Raw genomic sequence first — 20,875 nt, forward strand, 5'->3', positions numbered from 1 at the left:
TTTGTGAAACGGTCAAGAGATGGTATTTCACCAACACGAATTCAGAAGGAGCTGGAAAATGTTATCTTTATTTCGGAGCAGAAACAATAGGTCAAAATAATTGTTTCAATTAATATGTCTGACTCCGACTTGAATCTTCGCTGGAAACACATGAACCAGGACTGGGAAGACCCAAGACAAACTTGCTGTAGTGCTGTGTGGCTACTCAGATGACGGACAGTGTTGATAAAAGTGTAACTTGCTCTCAGATGAGTATGGTTTACCAAAGTGGTTCACGTAGGGAGCTGCATTAGCATGTGTATACTGCAAAGGAACAAGTAAAGGTTTATTCCTTGATGAAAAGAGGAGCCTACTTCTGGTGAAGGCTCCACAGCTGAAATGTTGTTGTTTCTTTTCTTCTCTTTTCAGCATGTAATTGCCACCCCCCACACTCTCCCTCACAAACACCGTTCCATTCCCAAAACCACTGTTTCACAATCTCATTCCTAATTGAACCCATCACATTCCCACATGCACTAGATTCCACAAATTCTCACTCCTGAATCAATTATCCAATCACATCCCTTTCCTTTCAGTATTTAAACTTCCCTCACACACCTTCCCATGTTTGCTATTGAGAAGCCTCTAGTAGAATTCTCACGCGTGCGTGCGTGCGTGCGTGCGTGCGTGCGTGCGTGCGTGCGTGCGTGCGTGCGTGCGTGCGTGCGCCTGCCTTTTGACTGATCTCCTGGTACTGAATCTTTGCTCCTGTCTTTTGACTGATCTCCTGGTACTGAATCTTTGCTCCTGTCTTTTGGATTTCTCTCATTACTGTATTCTTTGCTTCCTTAATCAACTAAGATTTTGTCTTTTGGATTGTCCCTAGGCTACTCTGTTCTGTGGGATTCATGGTTATGCATATGGATCCTCCTTTTTCCTTTTCTTTCCTTTCACAGCAGCACAAATGCAAACTTGACATTCAGGCCTGTTTGTGCAGAGAGTGTAGAGAACTGTAGCCCCAGCAGGATGACAGATGCCAGAGATAGAATCACAGGGAACCTGCTTCTGCCCATTACAGGGCAATCTGTGGAACAGAGACACAGCAGGTCAATTAAGCTTCAGCCAGTCATGCCAGATTACTGACTGGCATGATTTCTGAACAAAACTCTTTAAAGTCCTCAAGAATGGGAGAGGGTAGATGAGCCTCCTTGGACTTGGATCTAGCTTTTTGACAGAAACCAGGTTGTTGGATTGAACAGCAAGCATAGGTATCAGTTTCCCTACTCTCACCACACTCTGGGTAAGGAATTGTGTCCTGTTCTTGATTCTCTTTTTCTTGCAGGTTTAACAGCACATGGATTGACGAGGAGAATTTTGACCAGACAAAGTTCAAGACTCTGTTGGAATTTATTTTTATCACTATGTGACATTTATATTTTACTCAAAAAAAGATATTGGCTAAACCTGCTTGGCTGAGGGCCAACCTCTGACCACAGGACAGGGAGGCCAGGACCCCCACGCAGGGTAACCAAGGGGTAGCAGCAGAGGTGGAGGTGGGATGCAAAAGTTGAATGTGTGGGAGAGTATGAAATCACGTTGGTACTTGTAGCATTTGGTGGAGGAAGGATGATGGGACCGATTGCTAATTACTGACAGCTGAGTACGATTGAGCTTGGTTGTTGTCATCCCTCAACTTTTGTTATAAACTCCATTTTGTGATTCCCTGTTCATTCTGAAGGAAACTGGGTTGTTTTTGTTGAAGCCTTTAAGGATTCTGGATGTCAGGTTCTTGTAGTCTTCTCTTCAACACTACAGAGTTCAAGGAATGATAGTGAACTGTTAGATTCTCAGTGAGACTGAAACCTGCTTCACCTTAAGCAATTGCAATTCAGGCTGTGTTTTAGGCCACTACACTACAGTTTTGTGTATTGGTGCCATAATGATTCACTCAGAATCTTACACTCTACAAACTATGACTTGGATATAAGGCTAAACAGCTCAAATCAGCTTTTAAGACTGATGAGGATAAGGATAAATGCTTGTGAAAGACGACATACAATCTCCTATAAAACTGCAATTACTAAATCTTTATCACTTCAAGACCACAAATGCTTGACCTTGTATAACATGTTTGGTTCAGAACCTGCAAAAACACCCAATAATTACCCAAGAAAAGCCTCTGGCTCATTTCCAAAAAACCAGAGAGACCTAATTTTTCAGTTTTTTTTTTTGTCTCAGTGAAAATACAAACAACACCCTTCATTTTAATCACACGTGATTTAGTAATGAGCACCAATAGGGGCTCTTCAGGAGTTTTTATTGACTTAGAAAAATGTTAAGAGGCAGCAGGAAAAGGTAACATGACACCCATGCTTCAGGTATGTAGTATCCTGCAGAAAGAAAGAAACAGATACCAATTAATACATAAGGAAAAGATAGTGAAAGTATTTTGTTAAAAGAACCCTCTCAGAGATACTGAAAACAAAACCAGAGGCTTGCAACAAGTCCAATAATAATAACAGTAGAGGCAAATATTTAGTAATAAAAAATTACTATAGTGCTGAAAATTACCATCACATGGGCTGAATGTGTTGAAAGGCCTCCTTTGGTTTGTAAACCTTCCTGTGTAAATGATTGGTCATGAACCCACTGGGCGTGTGCCCTGTCTTGAATGTTACTGTAGCTGCTAGTTCACCTGTTGTGGTATTAAATAGCACAAAAGCTGGGTGCAGAAGATGCTGCCTGGTCAGCCATGGCAAGGACTGCAGAGAAGCAATATCTAAGCCAACATCATCACTGCAGAGCTGTGGAACAAAAGGAAAGGGGCTTTTCACACAGGTGCTATACCAATATCTTCTGACTTTGCAAGAGAGGAATATGACCCCAATCTATCAGATCCACTTCAAGTGTTCTGTAGCTACTGAACACATGAGCTGGAAAGAGGCACTGCACTGTGAAATTGTTTACTTCTGCATTTTAACATTACAACCAACACAATTAATACTGTATTGTATAGAACACATTTAGAATATAAACTAAACCCTCCTTATAACACTGTAATACGATGATCAAGTCCTCCAGTGTACTATAAAAATTAGACGGGAAAGCATCTCTTACCATTATTGGTTACAGTTACAGTCTTTGTTATTGATTGGTTAAGCACTGGGTTGGCCAGTTGGAAGGTGTAACTCAGATTGGCCATTCGCTCCACTGTCAGATGACTGTTCAGGGCCAAAAGACCTCCTCCGCAACTCCATTGGCTGGTTTGGCTGTGCTTTGTGATGTCACTTCCTGTGTGGTTCAGCCAATGCACCTTGGCTTCAGGGTACCCTTGGGAGCGGTACGTCAGGACAATGTAGTTCCAACTACTGGAGATGGTAATTGTAAGCAGAGGGTCCTCGTAGGCCACTGTTGGGGACAAAAACAGCTCTTGGCCAACAGCCTGGTGCAGTTCCTCTTCTATCTCAACGTACCCAGGTCAAAAAACAGTAACTGACTCAATGTGCCCCATGAATCCTGCCACTATAACAATATACCATTGGCTAAGATACACTACAGTCAAAACACATTGGAGTGTAAAACTGAAGAGTTCTGAGTTCAGTTTATTTGTCATATGCACAAGCGCAATGAAATTATATTATCAGCAGCCATATCATCCTGCAATTCAGAAGTGGCAGCCCATTGAAGCTCAGCAGGCGTGAGCCTGGTGAGTACCTGGATGGGAGACTCCTGGGAAAAACTGATTACTGCTGGAAGAGGCATTAGTGGGGCCAGCAGGGGGTGCTCACCCTGCGGTCTGTGTGGGTCCTAATACCCCGGTATAATGAAGGGGACACCACACTTTAAAAAAGGCACCGTCCTTCTGATAAGATATAAAATTGAGATCCTGACTCTCTATAGTCATTAAAAATCCCCCAGGGCGTTTCTCAAAAAGAGTAGGAATGTTACCTCGGCATCCTGGCCACATTTCCCATTGGCATTTACCAATCTTGGCCTCCTAACAATCCCCATCTATCAACTGGCTTCATCACTCTTTTCTCCTCCCCACTGACAGCTGGTGTGTGGGGAGCATACTGGCACACTGAGGCTACTGTCACATAATCCAGGTGGGGCTGCACACTGGTGGTGGAGGGGAGTCCCCATTACCTGTGAAGTGCTTTGAGGGGAGTGTCCAGAAAAGTGCTATATAAATGTAAAGAATAATTACTACTAAAAGCTAATTTGCATGTATGCTCCAATACAAAGACATAAAGGAAACACCAACTTAAACACAGAATAACAGCAGTAACAACAAAGTTAAATAACACTCAATTTAAAACTAAGCACCAGCATTGTGCAAAAAACATCAGTGTGAGTCAGTGGTAGAGGTAGAATTCAATAGTCTGACAGCTTGCAGGAGGAATCTGGAAGTTCATGCTTTTATGCTCCTATAACATTTGCTAGGGGGAAGGGGGGAGAAAAGTGTGAAACCAAAGCAGTTGTTATCCTTAGCAATACTCCCAGCCTTCCCATGACAACAAGTTGTAAAAATGTCTCTCTCTTGTTTTCCGGTCAGACAGTGAACTGCTGTCCAACCACACTGTAATACCACACCTGAGCACAACTTCAGCGCACCCGTAAAATGTGGTAAGGACAGTTAAAGATAGACCAAATTTTTTCAACTGTCCGAGATAGTATAGGCACTGTTGTGCCTTCTTTGTAGCTCCATTTACAAGCTAGAACCACATTAAATCATTAGTAATGAAGGTACCGAGGAACTTGAAACTGCTAACCATCTCTACAGCCTCCATTGATGCAAAGTGTGGTAACCACCCTTCTTTCTGAACTTCATAACCAACTTTTTGGATTTGCTGATGTTGAGGGAGAGATTATTGTCAGGGCACCAATCCACGAGACTCAAAACCTCATCCCTGCAGGCCGTCTCATTGTTGCAGGTGATTCGGCCACTGATGGTAGTATCCTCAGCATATGTAGAGGGCACAGCATATAAGTACAAGTACAGCATACCTGCACAATACCCTACACATTCTATTTTCTGCTTCACCCTGCGATCCATCTCTTCCCATCTGTGTTATGGGCAACACAAATTTCACACAAACATATTTCACAATTTACTTAACAACGAAAACCAAATTACATCTCCCCCAAGCTGCAGTAGCCCTCACCTGCCAGCAGGAGCAACAGGAATCCCTTGCTGCTGCCCTGCTCGTTGGCCACATGACAGGTGTAGTTGCCCTGGTCTCTCCCCTGCACGTCCTTCAGCCTGAGAGAAGCGTTCCCCACTTTCAGCTGCTGTGGGAAGAGCTGCGTGCGCCCCCTGTAGGCAGGGCTCTGTTTCTGCAGCTGGTCCTTGCTGTAATAGTAGCTGTGTACAACCTCCTGCTCGCGCTGCCAGGTCAGCACCACGCGCTGGGGGTCGTCAGCAGCAGTGAAAGGGAAGGAGCAGCTGAGGTTGACGTCGGAACCTGGAGCCGCCACCAATGGGGAGCTGGGCACCTGTACTGCAGACACAACTGGAGAGGGGCCAGGAGGAGGTCAGACAGGCACAGCCACAGCATAACACAAACTATAACCAAAGCACACCTGCAGGAAAGCAAAGGTCTTTTAATAAACGTGTTCAGTGTGTGTGAACTGTCTGAATGGCAATAGACACAAATCTGAGTAATAAAAGGATTGAGCGATTTTATTAACTTTTTAAATTGTGGAAATCGAACATAAAATCCAGACTCCAAAAGCATAAAGAAATCGAATAAATACTGTATATATGCACATACACATACATGAAGCTACTACTGGCATTGCTGCCATCTACACCTACTATTAATTAGATTTTCAACGGTGGAATCGAATCCACAGCAGACTTGTTCTTGTTAAAGAAGAGTGAGTGTCCTCATGGTAATAATTGTGTTCACATTGGGTACAAGTTCTAACCCTTCATCCTGAATGAACCCAGTGGAAAGTCAGTCCTCAGCACTCAGTGTAATCTAAATTGCTTATACAATCACATGTTAATCGTTATCTAGTAAACAAGAGATAATATGCTACCTTAATTACAAGATAACTTGTTTTTTTTCTTTATGGCATCATTTCACTTCAATTCACACTGTTGATCCTGCCAATGTTATTTTGCAAAGTACAAAACTATCATTACACATGCCATGGATGTTGATGCTGCTGTATCAGCAAAGTTAACAGAAGATAATTTTGCATGATGTGCAATGTCCTAGGAGAGGCCCTCAGCTTTGGCCATACTTTCAATTGAGATCAAATTAGCAAATCAGGTGGATTATGAAAAGGCCATCCATCCGTTTACTGCAGATAAAGTTCACTGCACCAGGCTCTGAGGTTTTACTTTACTTTGAGTGTGAATTCTTTGATTCTTTATAGGTGTTCTAGTATGCAGGTTAATGTCAGAGGTCAATGTTCAACATTACAAAAAATATATTCTGATGGGAAAAGAGACAAATGGGAGAAGAGTAAGACATAGTGAAATTCAAATTGCAAGTGAATGGGCATAAAACAAGAGAAGTAATCACGTGATCTAAAGAGGCCAATTCCATTAGTAAAAGTAATCTCTGGTAAATTGTTTGGTAAGAGAAGAAAACCAAGAAATCAGGCAATTTCTCTAACTGTTCTGCTGGGCTATTAGTCGTTTCCCACGTTCTAACAGCCCAGATTTTAGAGAACTATACCTGCACAGAAGATCAGCCACTGCAGTATCAGCCATATCATGGCACCCTAATCCTCGCTTGCACTAATCTGTAATAAAACATAATCAAAACACTGATCACCATGCTGTTAACATGGTGTGCAACCAAAAGCCAGAACTGCTCCTCCTTATTAACCCTGGTCAATCAGAACTGAAGGCAGGGGTTTCAAAAACTTTGGAAAGGCTAAAATTATAGAAAACATGTGGACATTTTTCTTTCAATTTTCCTGTGTTTCCTTAATTTCAAGAATATCACTGCATGGCTGATCACATAACTCTTCTTTTTCATCATTAATACATTGTTGATCAAGACTGATGGAAGCACACGTTCACTGATCACACTAAGAACAGCTTCTGTATCAATATCTGAAATCTATGAAAAAGGCAAGAGTTATCTGCAACATATTTTAAAAAGGTTTGAGTTGGTGGTGAATACAAAAGAGAAAGTTAATAAAAAATTGAGAAAAACAAGGATAAATATGTCTGCTATTCTATTAGAAAAACGTTTTTTAACATATTTTTATTTATATTCCTAAACATAGTGTTCCAAAAGGAGATACAAGAAGGTATAAAATATGAACTGCACAAGTACCTAATATAATTATTACTGCATTTTATTATCTTTTATATATACTGCATCCACAAATTCTATTAGAAAAACTTACAACGTGCGTCTGCTAAAGCATCCAACCAGAAAAGAAAGCAAGCAGCGTGTAGACAGCAATGAGTAGAAAGAAGAATGATCCGGAAGTGTATGTACTGTTTCAAAGTAAAAGTCCTTCTGCGACCTACCGCAGTGGCGTATGAGGGGTATAGCATAATGCTTTTATAAATGCTTTTAAGGTAGAATTTCTTTTTAAAATTTAAATTATTTAAATTATTATAAATTTAAAGAATCAAAAGGCAAGACATACTATGGAAATATGTAAAAAGATTAATTTTCAGCCTTTAAAATAGTGAATTCCTCTGGCTGTGAAGTGTGTCTATTTCTGTGTCTGTTTTAATATTTTAATGTTATCTCCTATTTTGTATTTTTTTTATGTTTAAAATAAAAACTTAAAAAATGATTCCCTCCAGCCCCGATGCGGACTTCAGAGAAGGGCGCTAAAGTCAGAAAGGGGACACCTGATCCCCTGCTGTCCCTGTTTCACAGGTCCCTGTTCATTCTGAAGGAAACTGGGTTGTTTTTGTTGAAGCCTTTAAGGATTCTGGATGTCAGGTTCTTGTAGTCTTCTCTTCAACACTACAGAGTTCAAGGAATGATAGTGAACTGTTAGATTCTCAGTGAGACTGAAACCTGCTTCACCTTAAGCAATTGCAATTCAGGCTGTGCTTTAGGCCACTACACTACAGTTTTGAGTATTGGTGCCATAATGATTCACTCTGAATCTTACACTCTACAAACTATGACTTGGATATAAGGTTAAACAGCTCAAATCAGCTTTTAAAACTGATGAGGATAAGGATAAATGCTTGTGAAAGACATCATACAATCTCATATAAAACTGCAATTACTAAATCTTTATCACTTCAAGACCACAAATGCTTGACCTTATATAACATGTTTGGTTCAGAACCTGCAAAAACACCCAATAATTACCCAAGAAAAGCCTCTGGCTCATTTCCAAAAAAACAGAGAGACCTAATTTTTCAGTTTTTTTTTGTCTCAGTGAAAATACAAACAACACATTTCATTTTAATCATGCATGATTTAGTAATGAGCACCAATAGGGGCTCTTCAGGAGTTTTTATAGACTAAGAAAAATGTTAAGAGGCAGCAGGAAAAGGTAACATGACACCCATGCTTCAGGTACGTAGTATCCTGCAGAAAGAAAGAAAACAGATACCAATTAACACACAAGGAAAAGATAGTAAAAGTATTTTGTTAAAAGAACCCTCTCTGAGATATTGAAAACAAAACCAGAGGCTTGCAACAAGTCCAATAATAATAACAGTAGAGGCAAAAATTTAGTAATAAAAATTACTATAGTGCTGAAAATTACCATCACATGGGCTGAATGTGTTGAAAGGCCTCCTTTGGTTTGTAAACCTTCCTGTGTAAATGATTGGTCATGAACCCACTGGGTGTGTGCCCTGTCTTGAATGTTACTGTAGCTGCTAGTTCACCTGTTGTGGTATTAAATAGCACAAAGGCTGGGTGCAGAAGATGCTGCCTGGTCAGCCATGGCAAGGACTGCAGAGAAGTAATATCTAAGCCAACATCATCACTGCAGAGCCGTGGAACAAAAGGAAAGGGGCTTTTCACACAGGTGCTATACCAATATCTTCTGACTTTGCAAGAGAGGAATATGACCCCAATCTTTCAGATCCACTTCAAGTGTTCTGTAGCTACTGAACACATGAGCTGGAAAGAGGCACTGCACTGTGAAACTGTTTACTTCTGCATTTTAACATTACAACCAACACAATTAATACTGTATTGTATAGAACACATTTAGAATATAAACTAAACCCTCCTTATAACACTGTAATACGATGATCAAGTCCTCCAGTGTACTATAAAAATTAGACAGGAAAGCATCTCTTACCATTATTGGTTACAGTTACAGTCCTTGTTATTGATTGGTTAAGCACTGGGTTGGCCAGTTGGAAGGTGTAACTCAGATTGGCCATTCGCTCCACTGTCAGATGACTGTTCAGGGCCAAAAGACCTCCTCCGCAACTCCATTGGCTGGTTTGGCTGTGCTTTGTGATGTCACTTCCTGTGTGGTTCAGCCAATGCACCTTGGCTTCAGGGTACCCTTGGGAGCGGTACGTCAGGACAATGTAGTTCCAACTACTGGAGATGGTAATTGTAAGCAGAGGGTCCTCGTAGGCCACTGTTGGGGACAAAAACAGCTCTTGGCCAACAGCCTGGTGCAGTTCCTCTTCTATCTCAACGTACCCAGGTCAAAAAACAGTAACTGACTCAATGTGCCCCATGAATCCTGCCACTATAACAATATACCATTGGCTAAGATACACTACAGTCAAAACACATTGGAGTGTAAAACTGAAGAGTTCTGAGTTCAGTTTATTTGTCATATGCACAAGCGCAATGAAATTATATTATCAGCAGCCATATCATCCTGCAATTCAGAAGTGGCAGCCCATTGAAGCTCAGCAGGTGTGAGCCTGGTGAGTACCTGGATGGGAGACTCCCGGGAAAAACTGACTGATTACTGCTGGAAGAGGCATTAGTGGGGCCAGCAGGGGGTGCTCACCCTGCGGTCTGTGTGGGTCCTAATACCCCGGTATAATGAAGGGGACACCACACTTTAAAAAAGGCACCGTCCTTCTGATAAGATATAAAATTGAGATCCTGACTCTCTATAGTCATTAAAAATCCCCCAGGGCGTTTCTCAAAAAGAGTAGGAATGTTACCTCGGCATCCTGGCCACATTTCCCATTGGCATTTACCAATCTTGGCCTCCTAACAATCCCCATCTATCAACTGGCTTCATCACTCTTTTCTCCTCCCCACTGACAGCTGGTGTGTGGGGAGCATACTGGCACACTGAGGCTACTGTCACATAATCCAGGTGGGGCTGCACACTGGTGGTGGAGGGGAGTCCCCATTACCTGTGAAGTGCTTTGAGGGGAGTGTCCAGAAAAGTGCTATATAAATGTAAAGAATAATTACTACTAAAAGCTAATTTGCATGTATGCTCCAATACAAAGACATAAAGGAAACACCAACTTAAACACAGAATAACAGCAGTAACAACAAAGTTAAATAACACTCAATTTAAAACTAAGCACCAGCATTGTGCAAAAAACATCAGTGTGAGTCAGTGGTAGAGGTAGAATTCAATAGTCTGACAGCTTGCAGGAGGAATCTGGAAGTTCATGCCTTTATGCTCCTATAACATTTGCAAGGGGGAAGGGGGGAGAAAAGTGTGAAACCAAAGCAGTTGTTATCCTTAGCAATACTCCCAGCCTTCCCATGACAACAAGTTGTAAAAATGTCCACAATAGAGGGAAGCTGTATTTCATTAACGGACTGGGTTGCTCTGATTACACTCTGTAATGTCTTCCGGTCAGATAGTGAACTGCTGTCCAACCACACTGTAATACCACACCTGAGCACAACTTCAGCGCACCCGTAAAATGTGGTAAGGACAGTTAAAGATAGACCAAATTTTTTCAACTGTCCGAGATAGTAAAGGCACTGTTGTGCCTTCTTTGTAGCTCCATTTACAAGCTAGAACCACATTAAATCATTAGTAATGAAGGTACCGAGGAACTTGAAACTGCTAACCATCTCTACAGCCTCCACTGATGCAAAGTGTGGTAACCACCCTTCTTTCTGAACTTCATAACCAACTTTTTGGATTTGCTGATGTTGAGGGAGAGATTATTGTCAGGGCACCAATCCACGAGACTCAAAACCTCATCCCTGCAGGCCGTCTCATTGTTGCAGGTGATTCGGCCACTGATGGTAGTATCCTCAGCATATGTAGAGGGCACAGCATATAAGTACAAGTACAGCATACCTGCACAATACCCTACACATTCTATTTTCTGCTTCACCCTGCGCTCCATCTCTTCCCATCTGTGTTATGGGCAACACAAATTTCACACAAACATATTTCACAATTTACTTAACAACGAAAACCAAATTACATCTCCCCAAGCTGCAGTACCCCTCACCTGCCAGCAGGAGCAACAGGAATCCCTTGCTGCTGCCCTGCTTGTTGGCCACATGACAGGTGTAGTTGCCCTGGTCTCTCCTCTGCACGTCCTTCAGCCTGAGAGAAGCGTTCCCCACTTTCAGCTGCTGTGGGAAGAGCTGCGTGCGCCCCCTGTAGGCAGGGCTCTGTTTCTGCAGCTGGTCCTTGCTGTAATAGTAGCTGTGTACAACATCCTGCTCGCGCTGCCAGGTCAGCACCACGCGCTGGGGGTCGTCAGCAGCAGTGAAAGGGAAGGAGCAGCTGAGGGTGACGTCGGAACCTGGAGCCGCCACCAATGGGGAGCTGGGCACCTGTACTGCAGACACAACTGGAGAGGGGCCAGGAGGAGGTCAGACAGGCACAGCCACAGCACAACACAAACTATAACCAAAGCACACCTGCAGGAAAGCAAAGGTCTTTTAATAAACGTGTTCAGTGTGTGTGAACTGTCTGAATGGCAATAGACACAAATCTGAGTAATAAAAGAATTGAGCGATTTTATTAACTTTTTAAATTGTGGAAATCGAACATAAAATCCAGACTCCAAAAGCATAAAGAAATCGAATAAATACTGTATACAGATGCAGCCATTCAAAATGGGTGAGGTATTTCGCGGCATACCCCGGTTGCCGTGTCACGGTATCACGCGGTATCACGCATTTCACGTGTGTCACGTGACTAACTATCCGGCGTCGCCTTGTAAAACCGCCAGGGGGAGCTTAACCTCTCATGTACAGCATTTGAGCCTTTAATTTTGAACTGTGTATTACAGCATGTTAATCATCAGTCATTAAAATGTTGGTATATTTTATGAAAGCAAGATTGCTCAGTTGGACAAAAGTACACAACCTACCTTTATCAGAAATATTTATGCATCAAAGCCTTTACTGAAGATATTACTAATAGTATTAATAATGACTTTGGACAAGCTGTATACTCAAAGTATAATTTCTTTAGCACATTTGTACAAGCACTTGGAATCTGTCCAAGCCATACTTTGTCAGGCATTTTGTTTTACTTCAACGGGCATAAAAACTTCCTTGCTTTTAACAGGGCGTTTCATAATTTCTAGCTACGAAAATGATTTAAAATGCGACACCTATCATTCAACTAGAGCTTAAAATATCACAAGGAAAAATACACACCGGTATTCCATTTCTCCCTAAACGTTGTAAGCTTCAAAGTCTTTAACTAACGTGATACCGGAGTCAACAAGCATACTTTTAGAATTTGATTAAAAGGGAATATAATATGGAATCGCGTATCTCAAGAAATTAATAACGGTATGATTATATCCGTGTACTGCGGCAGGGCTGTGTAGGGCTGTTTCACCTACCTGATCATGCGAGCTGTCTTGTAGCCTACTGGTCTAGGTACGTGACTACCAACTGGCAGGTTGTGTGTTTGAATCCAGCTGGTGCTGGACTTTTCATTTTTATTTATTTATTTTTTAATCGCGTAACATAAACATATTACCGTATGCAAACTGTACTGTATACAGTATGTATATGTATATTTAATGTCTTAACTGTGCCCGTTTAATTGAATTAAAAAAAAATATTTAACACGAACATTAAGCTGTTTACATCTTCCGCCTGAGAACAGTCACCCGTTGCTACCCAACGCAGAATGGTGATTGGCTGACACTATCTGACACCCCTCTGATTGGAGAAAAAAGACGTGCTGGTGTGCTATACACACTACCAGGAAGAGGATTTCTTTCTATTCAAAATGTGTATTTTAAAAGTTTAAGAAGTAAAAACCGTACAGCGTACACAGATTTCTAAACTGATCAGGATCGTTATCTTTGTCTTATGCATAATAATGTTCACCGCTCTGTCCAGCAAATTAATAATAAACTTTATTTTATATAGCGTTTTAAACGAATAAGTAATTAGATTGCTCATAAACCTAATCACTTGCTTTTTCTTTTTATTTAGGCTCAGATTTCAACTATAGATCATATTATTAATAACCATAATAACAACCAACCAACAAAAACAACCATATAAACATAAGGGTGGTGCTGGACCTTCCAGTTTTATTTATTTTTTAATCGCCTAACATAAACATATTACCGTATGCAAACTGTACTGTATACAATATGTATATGTATATTTAATGTCTTAACTGTGCCCGTTTAAGTATTGAATATTCATATCTAATTTTACCACTGAAGGGAAATCTTAACATAAACATACAGTATATGGCTGGTCTCGGTACTTTAAAGAAAAAAATACACACCGGTATTCCATTTCTCCCTAAACATTGTAAGCTTCGAAGTCTTTAACTAACGTGATACCGGAGTCAACAAGCATACTTTTAGAATTTGATTAAAAGGGAATATAATATGGAATCGCGTATCTCAAGAAATTAATAACGATATAATTATATTCATGTTGCAAAAGAACTGCAACGGACATAAAAACTCCCTTGCATGGTTTCATTACGACCAGAATCGGTCTTGAGATATTTTTAACTTGATTTACAGTATTTGAGAGGTATGTCTTAACACCGATACTACAGTGCTTAAGTACTGCTCACGTATATGTTTCTAGGTTTATATTATGCATTTCATACGGTCAAATTACTTTTGAGCAACTAATAAGAAGCGCGAAACGGTATGCGTTTTACTTTCGTTTTGTGCTGGGACCCGTGGATTGATTAGAGATATCAAGTACATACAAGTCATTTTTTAAATGTTGTAGTTCGTCTTGAAAAAATGTTACGAGTACATCATCTATCAACAATTACACAGGTTCTGTTTCCATATTGCGGATTTTGGTTACGTAATATTATTTTCTAGATTTCACGTTGTGAATATGATGGGATGTCTGATGGGATGTTTCTAAAAATCCATCCTCTGTAAAACGTCTTCTCTAGTTGTCTGCATATGTATTCGCTAATGAAGCTGTGTGTTCTGAGCCTAGATCTCTACATTTCTGTATGAACCAGCTTAGAGGGCTAAAGACAGCTTGTGTTTAAATTGAGTGTAAGGCAATTTATGCTTCTAAAGTCATGGTCAGCATTTATCTTTGTACTGTGCTGTAAACTTGTTCTGTGCCAAGTCACATTATTTTATAGCGTTTTTAAAGCGTTATCAAATACGGTGTTACTGTAGTTTACTACATGTCACATGGTCTGTGATTGAAACCTGTAAAACCGGTTTAATTCGTCACAGCCAGCACTCTTCAGGTGTGAGGGTCTTCTGCTCAGAATGAAACGCTAAAATGTTTGTGTATATTCTAATGGTAGTGGGGGCGGGGTGTGTGGGAACAGGTTTGGTTGAAACATTTTCTCTGAAAGCATTTTCTTCGCAGTTTAACCGATCTTGTTACAGCATGTTACAGTTTACTGTTATTAACCATATTAATGTGCTTAATGTAAAATCTTGTAAAAATATATTTTCATTGTTCAAATATACATTAAGTCTGACTATCATATAATAAGTTAAATACAAAACTAAAGAAAAAATAGGGTTAAATATAATTCAAAATATTTTGCTAACAATGTTAACTGTTTATGAATAATAAAATGTATTAACTAAGGAGTAGGATGGCACAGTTGTTAGTATGTTTTTTGTTTTGTTTATTTTTCATAAATACAACAGTAGTACCTGATGTCTCAGTGGCTTTCAAAATTAAATTATGCATGCAAACCTGTGAACTAGAAAGATAACTAAGATATCCATCCATTATATTCCATAATATCCATGAAATATATGGCGCTGAAATACAGTATGTGTGACGCATAAAAGACACCAAGGGATTGGGTGAGCTCCCATCACAAAAAAAAAACTGCGAACCTGCACTACAGCGACCATAGTACAGTATGGAGACCAAGGCGTTTTACGGGAAGAGACGGGGTGCTTCTGCCGCCCCAGCTTCCAAAGAGCGAAGGGTAAGCAAATACAGCAGACTTCATCTGAAATACGCGATTACAGCGCATATTACAAGGTATTATTGCCGTTTTGAATTTTAAATTCAATTATAATTATTTCTTCGTAGCCTGTTCTTCAAGAAAACACCGCACGGGCGAAACGATCTACCACCAGGACAGTAAAAAAGAAAGCGGTAAGACGGAAAAAAAGAAAAGTTTATTTTGACTTCTGTTCCGCGACTGATGAATACTACTGTGTGACTTTATTTCTTACATGAATTATGTTATTTTGCCACAGGCCGTGGGTCTCTGCTCTCGGCCACTGGCCAGGGTGCCAACCTGTAGAAGCAGCACCTGTATGGAGACATTTCGGCAGCAGCGGGAGCATTACGATGCATTACTGGGGAGGATTGGGAGGCTAGAGTTCCAGCAGTCAAACAGTTGAGCAGCTGTCTCCCGAAAAGTGCCTCTCCCCGCCGCGCAGGCTGCAATGCCTGGCGGAAGCTCTGCCCCCCGCAGAGCACACACCGCCTCAGGACACTCCATCCCGGCCTCTCAGTTCACCACCGCGCAGGAATCTGTTGATGCTGTCCCCGCCGGCTGTCTCCCCCCAGGAAGCACAGCGGAATTCACAGATGCCAGTGGGACGAATATATTCACAACGTGAAATCTAGAAAATAATATTACGTAACCAAAATCCGCAATATGGAAACAGAACCTGTGTAATTGTTGATAGATGATGTACTCGTAACATTTTTTCAAGACGAACTACAACATTTAAAAAATGACTTGTATGTACTTGATATCTCTAATCAATCCACGGGTCCCAGCACAAAACGAAAGTAAAACGCATACCGTTTCGCGCTTCTTATTAGTTGCTCAAAAGTAATTTGACCGTATGAAATGCATAATATAAACCTAGAAACATATACGTGAGCAGTACTTAAGCACTGTAGTATCGGTGTTAAGACATACCTCTCAAATACTGTAAATCAAGTTAAAAATATCTCAAGACCGATTCTGGTCGTAATGAAACCATGCAAGGGAGTTTTTATGTCCGTTGCAGTTCTTTTGCAACATGAATATAATTATATCGTTATTAATTTCTTGAGATACGCGATTCCATATTATATTCCCTTTTAATCAAATTCTAAAAGTATGCTTGTTGACTCCGGTATCACGTTAGTTAAAGACTTCGAAGCTTACAATGTTTAGGGAGAAATGGAATACCGGTGTGTATTTTTTTCTTTAAAGTACCGAGACCGGCCATATACTGTATGTTTATGTTAAGATTTCCCTTCAGTGGTAAAATTAGATATGAATATTCAATACTTAAACGGGCACAGTTAAGACATTAAATATACATATACATATTGTATACAGTACAGTTTGCATACGGTAATATGTTTATGTTACGCGATTAAAAAATAAATAAAACTGGAAGGTCCAGCACCACCATTATGTTTATATGGTTGTTTTTGTTGGTTGGTTGTTATTATGGTTATTAATAATACGATCTATAGTTGAAATCTGAGCCTAAATAAAAAGAAAAAGCAAGTGATTAGGTTTATGAGCAATCTAATTACTTATTCGTTTAAAACGCTATATAAAATAAAGTTTATTATTAATTTGCTGGACAGAGCGGTGAACATTATTATGCATAAGACAAAGATAACGATCCTGATCAGTTTAGAAATCTGTGTACGCTGTAAGGTTTTTACTTCTTAAACTTTTAAAATACACGTTTTGAATAGAAAGAAATCCTCTTCCTGGTAGTGTGTATAGCAAACCAGCACGTCTTTTTTCTCCAATCAGAGGGGTGTCAGATAGTGTCAGCCAATCACCATTCTGCGTTGGGTAGCAACGGGTGACTGTTCTCAGGCGGAAGATGTAAACAGCTTAATGTTAATAATAATAATTGCTTACACTTATATAGCGCTTTTCTGGACACTCCACTCAAAGCGCTTTACAGGTAATGGGGACTCCCCTCCACCACCACCAATGTGCAGCCCCACCTGGATGATGCGACGGCAGCCATAGTGCGACAGAACGCTCACCACACATCAGCTTTCAGTGGGGAGGAGAGCAGAGTAATGAGTAATGTAGCCAATTCATAGAGGGGGATTATTAGGAGGCCATGATTAGTAAGGGCCAATTGGAAATTTGGCCAGGACACCGGGGTTACACCCCTACTCTTTTCAAGAAGCACCCTGGGATTTTTAATGACCACAGAGAGTCAGGACCTCGGTTTTACGTCTCATCCGAAGGACGGCGCCTGTTTGCAGTATAGTGTCCCCGTCACTATACTGGGGCATTAGGATCCACATGGACCGCAGGGTGAGCGCCCCCCGCTGGCCCCACTAACACCTCTTCCAGCAGCAACCTTAGTTTTTCCCAGGAGGTCTCCCATCCAGGTACTGACCAGGCTCACACCTGCTTAGCTTCAGTGGGTTGCCAGTTGTGAGTTGCAGGGTGATATGGCTGCTGGTATGTTCATGTTAAATAATTTTTTTTTAATTCAATTAAACGGGCACAGTTAAGACATTAAATATACATATACATACTGTATACAGTACAGTTTGCATACGGTAATATGTTTATGTTACGCGATTAAAAAATAAATAAATAAAAATGAAAAGTCCAGCACCAGCTAGATTCGAACACACAACCTGCCAGTTGGTAGTCACATACCTAGACCAGTAGGCTACAAGACAGCTCACATGATCAGATAGGCGAAACAGCCCTACACAGCCCTGCCGCAGTACACGGATATAATCATACCGTTATTAATTTCTTGAGATAAGCGATTCCATATTATATTCCCTTTTAATCAAATTCTAAAAGTATGCTTGTTGACTCCGGTATCACGTTAGTTAAAGACTTCGAAGCTTACAATGTTTAGGGAGAAATGGAATACCAGTGTGTATTTTTTTCTTTAAAGTACGAAGACCAGCTATATACTGTATGTTTATGTTCCAAAATTAGTATCGTTTATGGCCTTCACACACGTTACAGTATGCTCCTATTCTTTTTATGCTCAGCTACTAACATCAACATCATCACTTTATTAACCCTTTACAATTTCTTGCATTAGGAATTATCTTTTCGCATACCCCAGCTTGCTCTCCATGAGACACACAGATAGGGAGAGAGCCTGGGGTCAGAGCGCAGGGTCTGCCATTGTACAGCACCCCTGGAGCAGTTAGGGTTAAGGGCCTTGCTCAGGAGCCCAACGGAGTAGGATTTCTCTGCCGGCTGCGGGATTTGAACCGCCAACCTTCCAGTCACAGGCGCAGGTCCTTAACCACAGAGCCATCGCTCCGCCCTAAGATTTCCATTCAGTGGTAAAATTCAATATCTACAACGGGCACAGTACAGACGTTTACAGTAAGTCTTTCTACGACAGACCAATGGACCACGAGTGCCCCTGTCGGTCAACCAATCACGCACCGCGGTATCCTGTGTCATCATACCTGCGGTATCTGTACCGCGGTGTCTGTACCGCTCACTTTGAATGGCTGCATCTGTATATGCACATACACATACATGAAGCTACTACTGGCATTGCTGCCATCTACACCTACTATTAACTAGATTTTCAACAGTGGAATCGAATCCACAGCAGACTTGTTCTTGTTAAAGAAGAGTGAGTGTCCTCATGGTAATAATTGTGTTCACATTGGGTACAAGTTCTAACCCTTCATCCTGAATGAACCCAGTGGAAAGTCAGTCCTCAGCACTCAGTGTAATCTAAATTGCTTATATAATCACATGTTAATCGTTATCTAGTAAACAAGAGATAATATGCTACCTTAATTACAAGATAACTTGTTTTTTTTTCTTTATGGCATCAATTCACTTCAATTCACACTGTTGATCCTGCCAATGTTATTTTGCAAAGTCCAAAACTATCATTACACATGCCATGGGTGTTGATGCTGCTGTATCAGCAAAGTTAACAGAAGATAATTTTGCATGATGTGCAATGTCCTAGGAGAGGCCCTCAGCTTTGGCCATACTTTCAATTGAGATCAAATTAGCAAATCAGGTGGATTATGAGAAGGCCATCCATCCGTTTACTGCAGATAAAGTTCACTGCACCAGGCTCTGAGGTTTTACTTTACTTTGAGTGTGAATTCTTTGATTCTTTATAGGTGTTCTAGTATGCAGGTTAATGTCAGAGGTCAATGTTCAACATTACAAAAAATATATTCTGATGGGAAAAGAGACAAATGGGAGAAGAGTAAGACATAGTGAAATTCAAATTGCAAGTGAATGGGCATAAAACAAGAGAAGTAATCACGTGATCTAAAGAGGCCAATTCCATTAGTAAAAGTAATCTCTGGTAAATTGTTTGGTAAGAGAAGAAAACCAAGAAATCAGGCAATTTCTCTAACTGACTGCTGGGCTATTAGTCGTTTCCCACGTGTTAACAGCCCAGATTTTAGAGAACTATACCTGCACAGAAGATCAGCCACTGCAGTATCAGCCACATCATGGCACCCTAATCCTCGCTTGCACTAATCTGTAATAAAACATAATCAAAACACTGATCACCATGCTGTTAACATGGTGTGCAACCAAAAGCCAGAACTGCTCCTCCTTATTAACCCTGGTCAATCAGAACTGTAGGCAGAGGTTTTAAGAACGTTGGAAAGGCTAAAATTATAAAAAAAACACGTGGACATTTTTCTTTCAATTTTCCTGTGTTTCCTTAATTTCAAGAATATCACTGCATCGCTGATCACATAACTCTTCTTTTTCATCATTAATACATTGTTGATCAAGACTGATGGAAGCACACGTTCACTGATCACACTAAGAACAACTTCTGTATCAATATCTGAAATCTATGAAAAAGGCAAGAGTTATCTGCAACATATTTTAAAAAGGTTTGAGTTGGTGGTGAATACAAAAGAGAAAGTTAATAGAAATTGAGAAAAACAAGGATAAATATGTCTGCTATTCTATTAGAAAAACGTTTTTTAACATATTTTTATTTATATTTCTAAACATAGTATTCCAAAAGGAGATACAAGAAGGTATAAAATATGAACTGCACAAGTACCTAATATAATTATTACTGCATTTTATCATCTTTTAAATATGCTGAAAAAAAGAAGAAAGAGAACACAACGTTTCGGCCGTGGAGCCTTCGAACGTTGTGTTCTCTTTCTTCTTTTTTTCAGCATGGAATAAACCTATTACTTGTTCCTTTGCAGCCTACGCATGCTGACGCAGCTACCCACCTGATCTTTTAAATATACTGCATCCACAAATTCTATTAGAAAAACTTACAAAGTGCGTCTACTAAAGCATCCAACTAGAAAAGAAAGCAAGGAGCGAGTAGAAAGAAGAATGATCCGGATGTGTATGTACTGTTTCAAAGTAAAAGTACTTCTGCGACCTACCGCAGTGGCGTATGAGGGGTATAGCATAATGCTTTTATAAATGCTTTTAAGGTAGAATTCCTTTTTAAAATTTAAATTATTTAAATTATTATAAATTTAAAGAATCAAAAGGCAAGACATACTATGGAAATATGTAAAAAGATTAATTTTCAGCCTTTAAAATTGTGAATTCCTCTGGCTGTGAAGTGTGTCTATTTCTGTGTCTGTTTTAATGTTTTAATGTT

At 40.3% G+C, this 20,875-nt stretch overlaps 2 protein-coding genes and 1 long non-coding RNA gene across 8 annotated transcripts; 1 reads left to right on the forward strand and 2 right to left on the reverse strand.

The window, feature by feature from the left end:
- Positions 1 to 2,257: 2,257 nt before the first annotated feature.
- Positions 2,258 to 7,522, reverse strand: LOC148640433 (CD276 antigen-like). 4 transcript variants are annotated; one of them, XR_015930502.1, is made up of 5 exons: positions 7,354 to 7,522; positions 5,145 to 5,492; positions 3,097 to 3,387; positions 2,675 to 2,783; positions 2,258 to 2,369 (listed from the first exon to the last, which is right to left on the reverse strand). XR_015930502.1 is itself a non-coding variant. In XM_088620244.1 (5 exons), the coding sequence occupies exons 2-5, from the start codon at positions 6,709 to 6,711 to the stop codon at positions 2,296 to 2,298; spliced, it is 753 nt and encodes a 250-aa protein (XP_088476370.1). In that variant the 5' UTR covers positions 6,712 to 6,738; positions 7,354 to 7,409; the 3' UTR covers positions 2,258 to 2,295. The 4 variants fall into 4 exon arrangements, 2 of the variants coding, with proteins under 2 accessions (XP_088476370.1, XP_088476369.1); XR_015930501.1 differs by having other exon boundaries at positions 2,551 to 2,783; XM_088620244.1 differs by lacking the exon at positions 2,675 to 2,783 and adding an exon at positions 6,672 to 6,738 and having other exon boundaries at positions 7,354 to 7,409.
- Positions 7,523 to 8,398: 876 nt separating this feature from the next.
- On the reverse strand, positions 8,399 to 20,621 carry LOC148640434 (CD276 antigen-like). 3 transcript variants are annotated; one of them, XR_015930503.1, is made up of 6 exons: positions 20,539 to 20,621; positions 19,699 to 19,765; positions 11,342 to 11,689; positions 9,238 to 9,528; positions 8,816 to 8,924; positions 8,399 to 8,510 (listed from the first exon to the last, which is right to left on the reverse strand). XR_015930503.1 is itself a non-coding variant. In XM_088620245.1 (5 exons), the coding sequence occupies exons 2-5, from the start codon at positions 19,736 to 19,738 to the stop codon at positions 8,437 to 8,439; spliced, it is 753 nt and encodes a 250-aa protein (XP_088476371.1). In that variant the 5' UTR covers positions 19,739 to 19,765; positions 20,539 to 20,621; the 3' UTR covers positions 8,399 to 8,436. The 3 variants fall into 3 exon arrangements, 2 of the variants coding, with proteins under 2 accessions (XP_088476371.1, XP_088476372.1); XM_088620245.1 differs by lacking the exon at positions 8,816 to 8,924; XM_088620246.1 differs by lacking the exons at positions 8,816 to 8,924; positions 20,539 to 20,621 and adding an exon at positions 20,490 to 20,523.
- On the forward strand, positions 15,010 to 16,303 carry LOC148640435 (uncharacterized). Its single transcript, XR_015930604.1, has 3 exons — positions 15,010 to 15,261; positions 15,369 to 15,434; positions 15,539 to 16,303. It is a non-coding gene; the product is annotated as an uncharacterized LOC148640435 (long non-coding RNA).
- Positions 20,622 to 20,875: the final 254 nt, after the last annotated feature.

Source organism: Lepisosteus platostomus, chromosome 26 (genome assembly GCF_059453375.1).
Source record: "Lepisosteus platostomus isolate fLepPlt1 chromosome 26, fLepPlt1.hap1, whole genome shotgun sequence".
Lineage (NCBI taxonomy): Eukaryota > Metazoa > Chordata > Actinopteri > Semionotiformes > Lepisosteidae > Lepisosteus > Lepisosteus platostomus.